Source organism: Euprymna scolopes, chromosome 28 (genome assembly GCF_053919585.1).
Source record: "Euprymna scolopes isolate OS-2025 chromosome 28, ASM5391958v1, whole genome shotgun sequence".
In the NCBI taxonomy this organism is placed as follows: Eukaryota; Metazoa; Mollusca; class Cephalopoda; order Sepiida; family Sepiolidae; genus Euprymna; species Euprymna scolopes.
The window spans coordinates 104796155-104810310 of NC_136509.1; the positions used below are offsets into that span (position 1 = coordinate 104796155).

At 33.4% G+C, this 14156-nt stretch overlaps 1 protein-coding gene across 2 annotated transcripts in view; it reads right to left on the reverse strand.

Moving 5' to 3' along the window:
- LOC145249765 (centrosomal protein of 112 kDa-like) overlaps window positions 1–14156 on the reverse strand; it is a 777157-nt gene that overhangs the window by 280420 nt on the left and 482581 nt on the right. For both annotated transcript variants that reach the window (XM_080111687.1, XM_080111688.1), the window contains one exon: window positions 7895–7935. In XM_080111687.1, coding sequence (XP_079967813.1) covers window positions 7895–7935 — 41 coding nt within the window. The remainder of the gene's footprint in view (window positions 1–7894; window positions 7936–14156) is intronic.

Genomic DNA, 14156 nt, shown 5'->3' on the forward strand with positions numbered 1-14156 from the left:
TTAAGAGCAAATAGATTCATTGAAATGAATGATTTGTGCTATGAAACAGTTGCTGTCAAGAATTGTGAATGTCAACGTAATTAAATGGAATAAATTGTAAGATGGCCAACATTATGAAATTTGGTATTAAAATATCACATTTAAGCGTATCTTACGACTGGACAACGCCGAGTGGTCTGCTAGTATATCTCTCTCCCTCTCTGTCTCTCATTCATATATATATATATATATATATATATATATATATATATATATATATGTGTGTGTGTGTGTGTGTGTGTGTTGGTTTGTTTGTCTGTTCATTTGTTCACAATTTGATTATTATATATAAAAGGTACATTACTTTCCTATTTCATTTATTTCTATATATAGCATCATTCTTGCCAAATATTCGGTTAAGAGGTAATCTCATTTGCATCTTACATTAAAGAATTCGAATTTACGAAATAGCTGTATGTTAGTTACTGTTTTTAGCGAGAGAATTGTTTTAACTGTTCTATTTAAGATTGTTATTTAAAGTTGATTTATATTGATAATATATTTATTTTGAATTAATATTACGGACAACGATTTTTTAGAAACCGTTTTAGAGTTAATTCCCCCGTTATCTTATCTATTTTGTAAGTCTCAAATGTCAGTTTGTGTATTTCTGTGTGTGTGTGTTCGTATATCAACAAAAACTTTTGTCAGACGCATCAGACCGGGTCAAAACTTGTACCATCTAAAAGAACGATCCTTCGGGTGCATAATATCTTGGAATTAGAAAAAAATTTAATTCTGTGGTGGTCAACTAGACCATTTCTGGTAAAGGAGGGTCATTTTTCGCGACACCATTTTTTGCATGTTTATAAACGTTTTTTTTCAGGGTCATGACGTCATAAGTCGTCGTGGTACGGTTGGCAAAAGTGTTGCCACTTACCTTTTTCCCTTCTTTCCCTCTTTTGTGTTTCAGCTTCGCGCCTGCCTACGCGGCTATGTTTTTTTTCTGTCACATAGGCACTCGCTGCTATTTGTATTGAAACAAAATGCATTTATTCATGGTTCTTTCAAAACAACGCAAATGAAATTCATTTATTCGATGTTCTTTCGACTTTCGAAACAACGCAAATGAAATGTATTTATTCGTGTTGCTTTGAAAACAACGGAAATGAAACGCATTTATTTATTTATATAGTTGTTTTGATTCATATTTGGGGAGGGGGTCCAGGTTTTAATATATTCACGTGGTGTTAAGTTTTCTAGCTAACTAATTAGCTCTTTCCTTATTCCCACATGTTTTTCTTAGTCAATCCTCATGTAACAGAGCGTGTATATAGCTGGCTAGTGAGAATTTTAACATCAGCAGCAGCCGTTAAAGCACTATGCAAATTAGCATATGTACGTGAGCTTGCGTCACAAGAAAAAGAGAAAAATACACCACGTGATCGAGGAGAGAAAGAAGTGCTGACTGATTAAGATAGATGTGTGAAAGACAAGCGCGAAAATAATTTGGTTAGCGCCAATATGTAGTGGCGGCAACAGAGATTTTTAAAATGTGTGTGCGAAAAGATTTTGTAAATATAATGAAATGCGTTTTTATGAAAGAACCAAAAATAATTGTATTTCATTTGCGTTGTTTCGAAAGAAGATCGAATAAATGAATTTCATTTGCGTTGTTTTACCAAAGCCACAAATAAATGCATTTCATTTGTGTTGTTTTGAAAGAATCAAAATTAAATGAATTTCTTTTGTGTTGTTTTGAAAGAACCATTTCATTTGCGTTGTTTTTGAAAAACTAAAAATAAATGCTTTCCATTTGCGTGGTTTTGGAAGATCCACTAATAAATTCATTTCATTTTCGTTATTCGAAAGAACCATGAATAAATGCATTTCATTGGCGTTGTTTTCGAAGAATAAAAAATAACTGCATTTTATGCGTCGTGTTAGGAACCGCAAATAAATGCATTTAATCTGCATTGTTTTGGAAAAACTAAAAACAAATGCATTTCATTTGCGTTGTTTTGGAAGATCCACTAATAAATACGTTTCATTTTCGTTGTGCAATAGAACCACGAATAAATACATTTCATTAGCGTTGTTTTCGAAGAATAAAAAATAGCTGCACATCATTTGCGTTGTTTTGAAAGAACTGTGAAAAAATGCATTTCGTTAGGATTGTTTCGGAAAATAAAAAATAATAGCATTTCACGTCAGTTGTTTTGAAAGAACCACGAATAAATGCATTTCTTTTGCGTTGTTTTGGAAGAATATCGAAAAATTGGGTTCATTTGTATTCTTTTGAAAAAAAACACGAATAAATGCATTTATTTTGCGTTGTTTTATAAAGAACCACAAATAAACGCATTTCTTTTGCGCTGTTTTGAAAAAAACACGATTAAATATATTTCATTTGCGTTGTTTTGGAAGAATAAAAAATAACTGCATTTCATTTGCGCTGTTTTGAAAGAACCACAGATAATTGCACGAATAATTGCGTTCATTTGCGTTGTTTAAAAAAAACACGAATAAATGCATTTTATTTGCGCTGTTTTAAATAAAACTACGAATAATTGCATTCACTTGACGTTGTTTTGAAAAAAAAAAACACGAATAAATGCATTTCTTTTGCGTTGTTTTGGAAGATCAACTCATAAATTCATTTCATTTTCGTTGTTTGAAAGAACCACGAATAAATGCATTTCATTAGCGTTGTTTTGGAAGACTAAAAATAACTGCATTTCATTTCAGTTGTTTTGAAAGAACCGCGAATAAATACATTTCTTTTGTGTTGTTTTGAAAGAACCGCGAATAAATGCATTTCTTTTGTGTTGTTTTAAAAGAACCGCGAATAAATGCATTTCATTTGCACATAAAAAATGCTTAGCCGGATTTTTATTTCTTTACTGTTTTTTGTTTGTTTCTTTGCGGCGGTACTAGATGGCGTATGGGTCCGAGCAGTTTGAAGTGTAAAGACACTATAAAGGTGTAACGAACACGTCACAGTCCTTTTTTCAGACAAAGATTTAACTACTATTTTACATTTATATGCCTTTGTTTTAGCATGTGCGTGCTTAAAGTCCGCAAATATAATTTTATGCCGATACATGAAATAAGAATAATAATACTTATATATACTAGCAGGGGTGGGGCGCCAAGTCTTGCAGATTTCGTATTTATTATTACAGAGCCAATTATCTAATTAATATTATATTGTACCTAATATATAATACTGATTTCAAACGTGTAAAAAAATAACTTGGGTATCATCAACTAGAATCAAAACCAAAACATTTTGTGTTGTAGCCGCGTTCTCTACTGTTTTAGCTATTGCGAGATAGATAAGACAGATTTAAAATTAAACCGCTTCAAGATATTTTTGAATTTGCGCATGCGCAAAAGTAATAGAAATATGTCTGGAAGTTTAAATGAACATTTTTGCATTTCATCTTGCCGACATATTTCTGTACGTGTTATTCATCCAACGATTTTACTCGTTATAAACCATTCTTGGTGTATGATTACTATCTCATGTCAATTTCAGTGTCATGTGACCTATAGTTTAACAGTTTATCGGTTAAATATTTACACATACATACATAGATACGTAGGTACATTTACTGTTTTATTTATTAGACTTTTTAGAAATTATAAACCGCTGACTTAGAATGAGTTCTTTATCCCAAATTGACGGTTAAATATGGTTCGATTTGTGTTCATTTTTGCATTTAATGCTGATCTTTATAAATTCCTAACTGTGCACTAAATGGATACCATAATACTTAGTTCGCTGTACCTTATTATAGCAAAAGTCCATACAAAATTTCAGCCAGATCGGCTCGGTAATTTCCCCCCAAAATGTGGAACGAACAGGCAGACAAATGGGCAGACTAAGAGAAGTGTATACATATATATATATATATATATATATATATATATATATATATATATATATATATATATATATATATATACACACACTATTACATGAAAAGAACTGTGTGTGTGTGTGTGTGTGTGTGTGTGTGAGAGAGAGAGAGAGAGAGAGAGAGAGAGAGAGAGAGAGAGCGTGTGTTCCCTGTGGACTTGGAAACGGTTGGATCGAATTTTTCAAAATTTCACATGAAGATACTTAATGTATCTGGGAGTGTTCTTTCGTAGATTTTGCTCGGAATGCATCTGAAAGTATCGGAAATCAATAATCAAACAATTCGATTATAGAAAGAAATCCGATTTTGACCAAAGTTAACACTTTTATACAACCTAACATTACAAGTGTATTTAAGAAATTTATCATCACACAAGCAGAAAGGCTCAGCCTATAAAATCAACTGTAGATTCTTTTATAAGACAGGGTCGCATTCGAAATGAATGTTTCTGTTTAGAGCACAGCTGGACCATGACACTTGACTTTTGCTTTTGAAAATTTTATTCAAGCCATTGTATGTAAAAAATAATTTTATAAAATCAACAAGAGATTCTCTACAGTGCAATGCAAACTACAATGTATTGTGGATTGTGTCACTGCAGGGAAGCATGTGAAGCTTCCTACCGGTACAGTGCGAGGTGGTGGGTCCCTAACTAGAGCAGATAATCAATCGATTTGATTAAAAAAAATGGGGCATTTCAACGATTCCAATGACAATAAAAGTATGAAAGGGTGGAATATTTGTTGATCCTCATTCAATCCAGGACAGCCTTGAGCCTCCCTGCTAGTATATACGAATGAAAGTAGTAAACATATATACGCGCGCGCGTGCATGTGTGTGTGTGTGTGTGTGTGAGAGAGAGAGAGAGAGAGAGAGAGAGAGAGAGAGAGAGAGAGAGAGAGAGATCCGTGAAGGATTGAGTGTTTTAGATAGGTGACTTCCATACATATACAGAGCAAGGGTAAAGTTAAAAAAAAAAAAAAAAAAAAAAAAGATAAAAATAAAAAATATCTCAAATCAACGTTTAAACTTCTACGCTATAATTTCCTTCACCCAGGCTCGACTCATCATATGTGCGTAAAGTTAGCTGATCAATCGTGTACTTAGAAATTCAGAGCAATATCAGAAGGGATGAGTTATTTAGCATTCAGACAAGAAGGAGTAAGTTCAAAGGTGTAGGGGTGTAAGCCGTTCAGTATCTAACTTAATATCTAGTGGCATGCTTTTCCCCTTTCCTCTGTTTACTTTGTCGATTTCAATGTATCAGAAGTTAGCAAAATCTCGAGATCTCATTTCTATTTCTAGTCATGATGTCGTTAGTTGAAATTTGAATCTCACTCAGTTTGAAAATACCTAGATGCAAATAGAGTTGAAAAACTGTTCTAACCTTAAAAGGCAAATAATAATTAAGACAACATTTACTATTTTTTACAAGGGTATGTATATACAGGAGTGCAAAATAGTATATTTGGATTGGAGAAAAAATCTTGAAAAATAATGGTGTCAGGTATAATTACCATTAAAATTAAAAAAAAAAAAATCAACTCAAACGCTTTAGATAACACCAGAAAATTAGAATGACGAATGCAAATTTTCTATACACACACACGTGCATATATATATATATATATATATATATATATATATATATATATATATATATATATATATATATATATATATATATATATATATATATATATATATATACATACAGGGTGTTTCAAAAGTCTTGGGAACATAAAGATTTTTAATAACTCAAAAACTATTAGGAGTTAAAAAATGAAATTGGTACCGTTGGAAAGGTTAAAGTTTCAAGTTTTGTGGGGAATCTTCAAACTTGCTCAATATGAGCACCATTCGTCACACGGCAGACATCTAGTCGATAGTCCATTTCCTGCCAAACGTGTTCCAGCATCTTGACGTCAATGGTTCCCACAACTGCCGTTATTCGAGCCTTTAGTTCGTCAATATCTCTTGGAAGGGGCGGCACATAGACTTGTTGCTTGACAAAGCCCTAAAGGAAAAAGTCACACTCAGTACCCCATATGCGAGTGCTATGCTTGTTAACTTTGCCATTCAGATAGAAGGTCGCCTCATCGCTAAAAACAAGCCGGTCATCAAAGCCGTTATCTTCCAACTTCTCTTGCATTGCAATGCAAAAGTCACGGCGAAGTGGCTTATCAGTGTCCTTCAACTTTTGGACCAACTTGAGCTTGTAAGGTACCATTTGCAGTCGTTTCCTTAAGACACGCCAGACAGTTGCTGGAGCAAGCTGAAGTTCCCTGCTGGCTCTTCTCACTGATTTACGGGGGCTCTGCTGAAAGGCTTCCGGACTTGCTCAACTGTATCTTCTGAAGTTGAAGGGCAACCTGTTCGCTTACTTGGGCACAAACACCCATCTTTCACAAATTTAGCATGCCATCTGACAATGGGTTTCCTTTCAGGGACTTCTTTTTTAAATTTCCTGCGAAATGCACGCTGAACACATGTCCACGATTCAGTCTTTGCAAATTGGAGGACGCAAAACGCCTTGTCTTGTTTAGAAAATGCCATTACTGCACATGGAAAGATAAGACGAAAATCATCCGTATGACCAAAAACTTGATTAAGCAAGCTTTAAAATGACACCAGTTTCATTTTTCTACCTGGAATAGTTCATGAGATATACGCATTTGTAATGTTCCCAAGACTTTTGAAACACCCTGTATATTTCACACTGAGGAAGATCGAAGGATCGGTCGAAAATTATGTGCTTTTGAAGGAAAAATTCTTGTTTTTTTTTTCAAAAGACCTTTTGTATTCCTACACGTCAACACACAGGAAATAAATACAGAAAAGATATAAACATTCATATATTTTTCATATTGATTTTACTATTCATACATATTTATGACTACTTCATTTAATCACATAAATTAATATACGAAAATATAATTTTATGCATAAATTTTTAGTATTTACTTCAAGAGTGCTCAATACATAGGTAGAGCTAGGTAGTAAGTTATAAAAATATATATGGCAATTAAGCTACATAGAATATTCCGCGTTTCATTCTCGTGAGAAATCGTCAGGCCTATTCTGTATAGCTTAATTGCCATATATATTTTTATAACTTAGTGCTGGGACCTGGAATTGGAAAAATCAGAAATTCTTGGAGTATTGGAATCGGTATAAGAATTGGGAAAATTTGTGCATATTTTCTGATGCCAAAAACGGTTCCTTTAATTATTTGTTTTATTTGATTTTGTTTAAGACAAAATCTTCCACTGCTGGTGGTAATAATAAAATAAACATTTATTGATTTTGAACTACCAGTAAAGCTAAAATCTATAGACCCCCCCCCCTCCCACAAGTGTGTTTTCACGTTTTAGAGAATATATGCACATTTAACGTGTTTTTACGGTAATCGGGAAAAATAACAACTTTGTAGTTAAATATTTGAGATTTATAAAGAATCGGAATCAGTAACTGTATTGGAATCGGGAATTTAGTACAGAATCGCTAATTGTATTGGAATCGTCCCATCACTAATATAATATATATATATATATATATATATATATATATATATATACACATATATATATATATATATATATATATATATATATATATATATATATATATATTATAATGCTGGGTTAACGAGAGCTGAGAGTCAAAAGATAACGAAATACCGAGGCTTGTTGTATGACATGAAAAGAAATTGGAATCTTAGGAAGATCTCTAGCATTCCAGTAATTATAGAAACAACCGAACTCATAGAAAAGAATTAAACAAAAAATAACTGGCAAATATACCCGGTGCACCAAGTGCAAGAGAAATACAAACAATTGCACTTAACTGGACAGTTAGAATCTTTGAAAAATCTCTCGGTTGGAATGCCTGAGATAGTGGGTGAATGTATATCATCCAGTAGAATGCCCCATCCCCAGCTAGAACAAAATGGTAAGAAATTAATATGCGTGTGTGTGTGTGTGACTTACCTGAATACCAATATCCCCGATGCCACCATGCTGTCTTTTATCTGTTAATGAAAAAGAAAAGATTTTTGAATGGTTTGCCAGAAGAAAATACAAGCTTCCAAATCCGGTAAAAGCAATGAACCAATCAAAGAGATGAAAACGATGATTGGCTAAAATACAATAAGTTTCTGCCGCAGTTTCATGCTGCAAATGATGTGTGCAATATCGAGCAGCAACACTGGAAATCAAGGAACAAGATCCACACAAAAATGAGCCTTTTAACAATAAAATCAGTTTTGTTCTAGGAACAGAAATGTCTTAAAAATATAGAGGATCTTTATTTCCCTACCCTATGCGTTTCTTTTTGGATATTTAGTTTTTAATTGTACGGTTTCTAATATCTGTAGCCTTAGTTTAGTTTGATATTCTAATATAGTCGAATTGTTCACGAGAATTTTTCAAAGTTGAGAGTGATTAGTTTTTAGATGCGCTACTGTCAGATAGGTGCATAGTGAGACGTCTCAACAGAGTTGTAGTAGTGAATCCTGCGTATATGTTTTTTCTTCATTGTCGAATAACAGTCTCCCAAGAAGCATTTAAATTCATATACGATGTTAGTCTTATCCAATGTGGAGAAAGGATCGATACAAACTATGTAGACACAATCTCAATCAAGTCATTTGCATCATTTAACGAAATACGATGAGCAATCAATAAATAATGCCGCCAACCTACTTGACATGACAAGGTTTGATTTCTTAGAGTCTCACACTGTCAATATCTGCAACAGAGAGATAAAACTTCCAAGTCATGAATGCATAAGTTCAGTCATCATAATGCAATTTATAATTCCCTCTGAGCCATTCGAACGAAATAAAAAACTAGGATGCATTACTTTTAGAACGCCCCCCCCCCGTATAATGTTATAACGGGCGCTAAATGTGGTGTTGTTGTCAACTGCCGACGCAAGTTTCAGAGTTTCATGAGATATAAAAGTCTTTCTCCAATCGAATTATGATCTGATTTGCTTCAAAGCGAATCCAAACGGATGTTCATAAAATTTTTACAGCTTTGAAACTATTTACACATAAAAGAATTCGCATTTCTGCTCAAATACTTTCATCAAAAACAACCAGAACCCACCCACAAAAAAAAACAACAAAAAAAAGACGAAAAACAATGTTTTCAACCACAAACTTGATTTTACCTGCGAGTATCTCAACTCTCCACAAATGTAAGCCTTTGTGTTGAGTATTGGCTCTCTCAAGGAATTGTTAATGGCATTCTGCCGAATGATTCCGCAAGAGAAACGATTTCTGCGAGCTGATATGCTTTGAGGGAGATCAAAGGAAATGCTAATGGCACATTTGCCGCATCAAAGACAAACATGTGAAGACGTGTCGATTGGCGGGCGAAACGACTGGATGGATGCGTACAAACACGGCCAAACTGAAATGCTTTTAACTTAATAATGTTTACTAAGTTAAAAGCATTTCACTTAAATTTGTATTACTTATTATTATCTGTATCATAAATCACTGAGGCACTTCATGTGTGCATGTACGTTATCAGCTTTCAATACATATTAAAAACGAGATCATTCATTCATTCATATGTAAGATTTCTAATATCTGTAGTCTTAGTTTAGTTTTTCATTCTAATATAGTTATATTGTTTATGAGTGATTAGTTTTTAGATGCGCTAGTGTCAGATAGATGCATAGAGAGACGTCTCAACAGAGTTGTAGCAGTGGAGCCTGTGTATATGTTTTTTCTTCATTGTCGGAAACAGTCTCCCAAGAAGCATTTAAATCCATATACGAGGTTGGTTTACCCAAAGAAAGGATCGATGTATGTGGATTCATGTGTGTATGTACGTTATCATCTTTCACACACATTAAAAAACGATATCGTTCATTCAGCAAAGAGGGTGATTAGAAATCAATCTAACGTCCCTAAGATAAGCAATTCTGACTTTACTCATTTTGAAATTAATTGTTCTAAAATCAAATAATGTCATCCTATTGACTAATACATTACAATTTTAAATAAATACACTTCAAAAAGTGACGTTCGTTTTTTTATGTTGAAGAATATTTAACTGACAATTATTTTTTGCAGTAAAAAACAGCAAACATGTATTGTTTAAAAAAGAATGAGCAAACATGTATTGTTTAAAAAAGAATGAGCAAACATGTATTGTTTAAAAAAGAATTAAATTGCTACGATTTTGAATAAATAAAAGACATGTTCGTTTTATTTAATTAAAGAATGTTTAGCTGATCATCACAAGTATTTTTACGAAAACGTTATTTTTTTATTATTTGGATTACTGTTATAAATGATAGTCTTCTTGAGGTTGAAGGTTCAATCTTCAGTACAGGCAATACTAAAAATATAATTACGAATTACTCAAGACTTCTACACGATCATGGCTGGCAGACCGAGAAAAATATACACCCGTAGATTAATTAAAGGGTTCTATTTGAAATTCAGCGGAGATTCCTGAATTCCATAAGGCGTGCCAAAAGAAGTTACATCGATCGGAACATTGTCAAGATGAGAACAGTCGTCCAAATAATACAAATTATCAATTCTCATCTTAAAAATTGTAAAACAATCATTTCTTTTAAATTGTATTGATCAGGGTGAACATTTATTATTTCAAAAATAAAAATATATAAAAAATATATACAATTATTAGCAGCAAAAGATACAGATTACTGTAGAAAGTAGAATTGTGATGGTTAACTGGAATTAGGAATTTAAAAAATTCGAACTTTTTGGATATCAGAATCGGTATAAAAAAAAATTGGTGCATATTTTTCGATGCCAAAAGCAATTCTTTTTGTTGTTTGAATTCGTTTTTGTATAAAACTTAATATTCTATGGCTTGAAGTAATAATAAAATGATGAATATCTGTTGATATTAAACTAACAGAAAAACTAAAATCTAGAAATCCCATCCACAAGTGCGTTTTTACATTTTAGAAAATATATTAGTAGCAGGAGTTCCCTGAACTTACTCCATCCACTCTTAATTCTTGCAATCATGCTAACACCTGCGTCTGTGTTCCAAATGTGTCATCAAAGTAACAAAATCCTGAACAACCTCGACAGCTTTGCCATCTAAATATACTTTCTAAACACAAGAGTTCTAATCCATCTCCATTGTCTTACAATTCTTGCACATAAACATATTTACAATCCTCAACCTACCAGTAATTCCACTGCACTTCTTGTGTACCCAATGCTTGCATGTGCCACAAAAAATTAAATTGCATACAACTTCTTTTTCACAAATATAGAAGGCGAACTTTCCTCTTTCTGAGAAATTCCTAACATTAACTTCACTAATTATTGGCAACATTCACCCTCAGTTCTTTACTTTCCAAAGAATCCAAAGTTTCCCACTTAACAAATAAATGTTGCTGTTACACATGCAAGTACTAACTCATCAGTATGCAGCATCTTTTAAAGATAACTGTTATGATGTAAATGTTGGAAAAAATAACGAAAAGACTCGGAAACAGTGAAATGAATAATAGATTAAACAGAAAATACAGTATGACGCTAGTTGAGTGGGAACTTTGCTCAAGGACAAAGTAAGTTACGATTGTCTCTGAGTCTTGAGTTCACACTTCTGAAAAGCAGAACCTGGTCACCGGAAGTGACGTCAGGAATAGTCCATTGTTAGAATCTGTAGGGATGCCACCTCAACAAAACGGAACTCCCTAGACAATATTAACATTTACAAAAAAAAAAAAAAATCGTAACTTATTCCCGAGTTTGAATCTTGAATCTGTAAAAAATTAACATTTACACAAAATAGTAGCTTGTTTTCGGGTTTGAACTCTGAATAGCATTGTATGAATCAGTGAATTACGATTTTTAAAATTTTTCTTTGATTTTTTTTTTTTTTTTTTTTGAGAATCTGATACTTATGGGAGAAATCATGTAAAATTTTGCAAGATTTTCGAGTAAAAATGGTGCAATAGATCCAACTGAACTCTAACACTGTATGCCAAGCTCACGTAAGCCTGTAACTCCCGCCACCCTAACCCATAAATACAGCTACGGCATCAACCAATCAGAAGAGAGCAAAATTAAAAGCGGATTGGGATGCCGTAGAATTTACTAACGCAAAAAGAATCAAACACGAATTAAGAAAATAAATGGATTTGCGGAAGAATTTCAAGTTCAATTGATTTCCTGCAAATTCGTTTTGTTTTATTGCCGCATAAAACGAACGTGTTTTTCCAAAATGTTTTCCAAAATGGCAAAGCGTAATGAAGGAAACCTTTATAAAAATTTAAAAAGAAAAGAGAAAATGTGAATCGGCGAAGAAATCGAAAACACCTAAATAACAAAAGAAAAAAAAAAACGAAGAAAAAAATTGAAATCTCGTAATTAAACATGAACGCTGTTCATTTGATTAAAAACTTTCAAGGAAAATTGTCGTTTCCCATGAGCAATAACTTTCATTTGGAAAGTTTGTAGCCATTTTTATCTTATACATATATATATATATATATATATATATATATATATATATATATATATATATATATATAGCCAGTAGAGTTTAGTTTCCTAGAAGTACATCCAATGAAACAACATGTGTCTACCAAAATAGTGCTCAATGAGTGAACAGAGCAGGTATATTAATTTTATTTATCCAAACATTAATGGCTACATATGTGCATACATGTTTCTGTAATCACCCACGTTAGGGGATTACGTCTTCAGGCCAAGAATTACCGTTTGAGTATGACTTTCGACGGTAATTCTTGGCCTGAAGACGTAATCCTCCAACGTGGGTGATTACAGAAACATGTATGCACTTATGTAGCCATTAATGTTTGGATAAATAAAATTAATATATATATATATATATATATATATATATATATATATATATATGTATTTTTTTTTACTTGACTGCTGCTTCATTTGGTTTTGTTTAAATCAAGAAATAAAAAAGGGATCCCATGAATGTTATCAAGACCAAAGTGATTATCAGTGGATGTAATGTTGAAAAGCTTTCTAAAGGTATTTCAATGGAATGTGCTCTGATGAACTTATAGCACTCGTGCCCCCTCGATGTAAACACTCCTGATAATCCTGACAAGTAGCAAAATCCCACCCCTTCATTATTGAAGTCCCTAGATGCTGGAAAGTCACATACACAAATAGTTTCGTCTCTTGGACAGCTAAATTTCCTCCTTGTTTCCTGCTTCCCTGTCTGTACTGATATGCAGATGTTTAAATGTAATGTGAACAGACATCTCGCTACTCACCTCCCTAAAATCCCCTGTTAGGTATGATCCCAACTAGTGTATCCTTACGTCTAAATGACAACACACTTTGTTTAGGGTGAAAAAGAGTAAAAAAAAATTAAAAAAAGAAATAGGAAAGTTCCCTCGTTCAGTTTGTGGCAAGAGCGTCGAGCACAATTCAATCTTTATGGTATTTGTAAGCATTGGTCACATAAGAAGCGGAATTACTGGTACGTTAAGAAAAGACAACCAGTTTGTGTGCAAGAAATATAAAACAATGGAAGTGGATGAAACTCAGATGTGGAGAAAATATATCTGGATGGCAAAGCTATTGATGCTGTCCAGAACTTTTGTTACCTGGTTACCATTGAAACACAGAGTGGAGCAAGTACTAGTGTGATTGTAAGAGTTAAGAGTGGTTCTTCAAGTAAGTTCAGAGAATCTGCCATCACTAACTAGCAGAGCGTTGCCACTGTCAACCAAGGGAAGAGTCGATCAAGCATATCTACTCGCCCAACAACTCGTCTATTCTTTCAACATGGGCATACTATAACGTGGCCGTCATACTCAAATCGTGTTTGTTACAGTTCAAACCCTAACCCAGACCTCCACGCTGTCCAGCACCGTCAAAAAGAAAAACACAAAAATAAATCCGGGTCAGCATTTTTTCTTTTTTAACAAAAATCTTTATTACCATTACTACTCTCCCGTCTCGAAACCACTGAAAATGTTTTTCGCTGCCACATATCCATCTAACCTGGCATGTGTTTCACTTTCTTCTGACCGCACGCTGACCACAACCAGCCCATTCTTACCTTCACTTTACACATCCGTCTCCTTCAGTGTTAAATTTTTGTCTCTCGACCACGTGATGTCCTTTATTTTTTTCTTTTTCTTGTCATGCCAGCATGCGCATATTTCCTAATTTGCATATGTGCCTTTTTTCGGATACTGCTGTTAATATCCTCGCAAGCCAGCTATCTTACAGCTGCTGATATTTTCTCA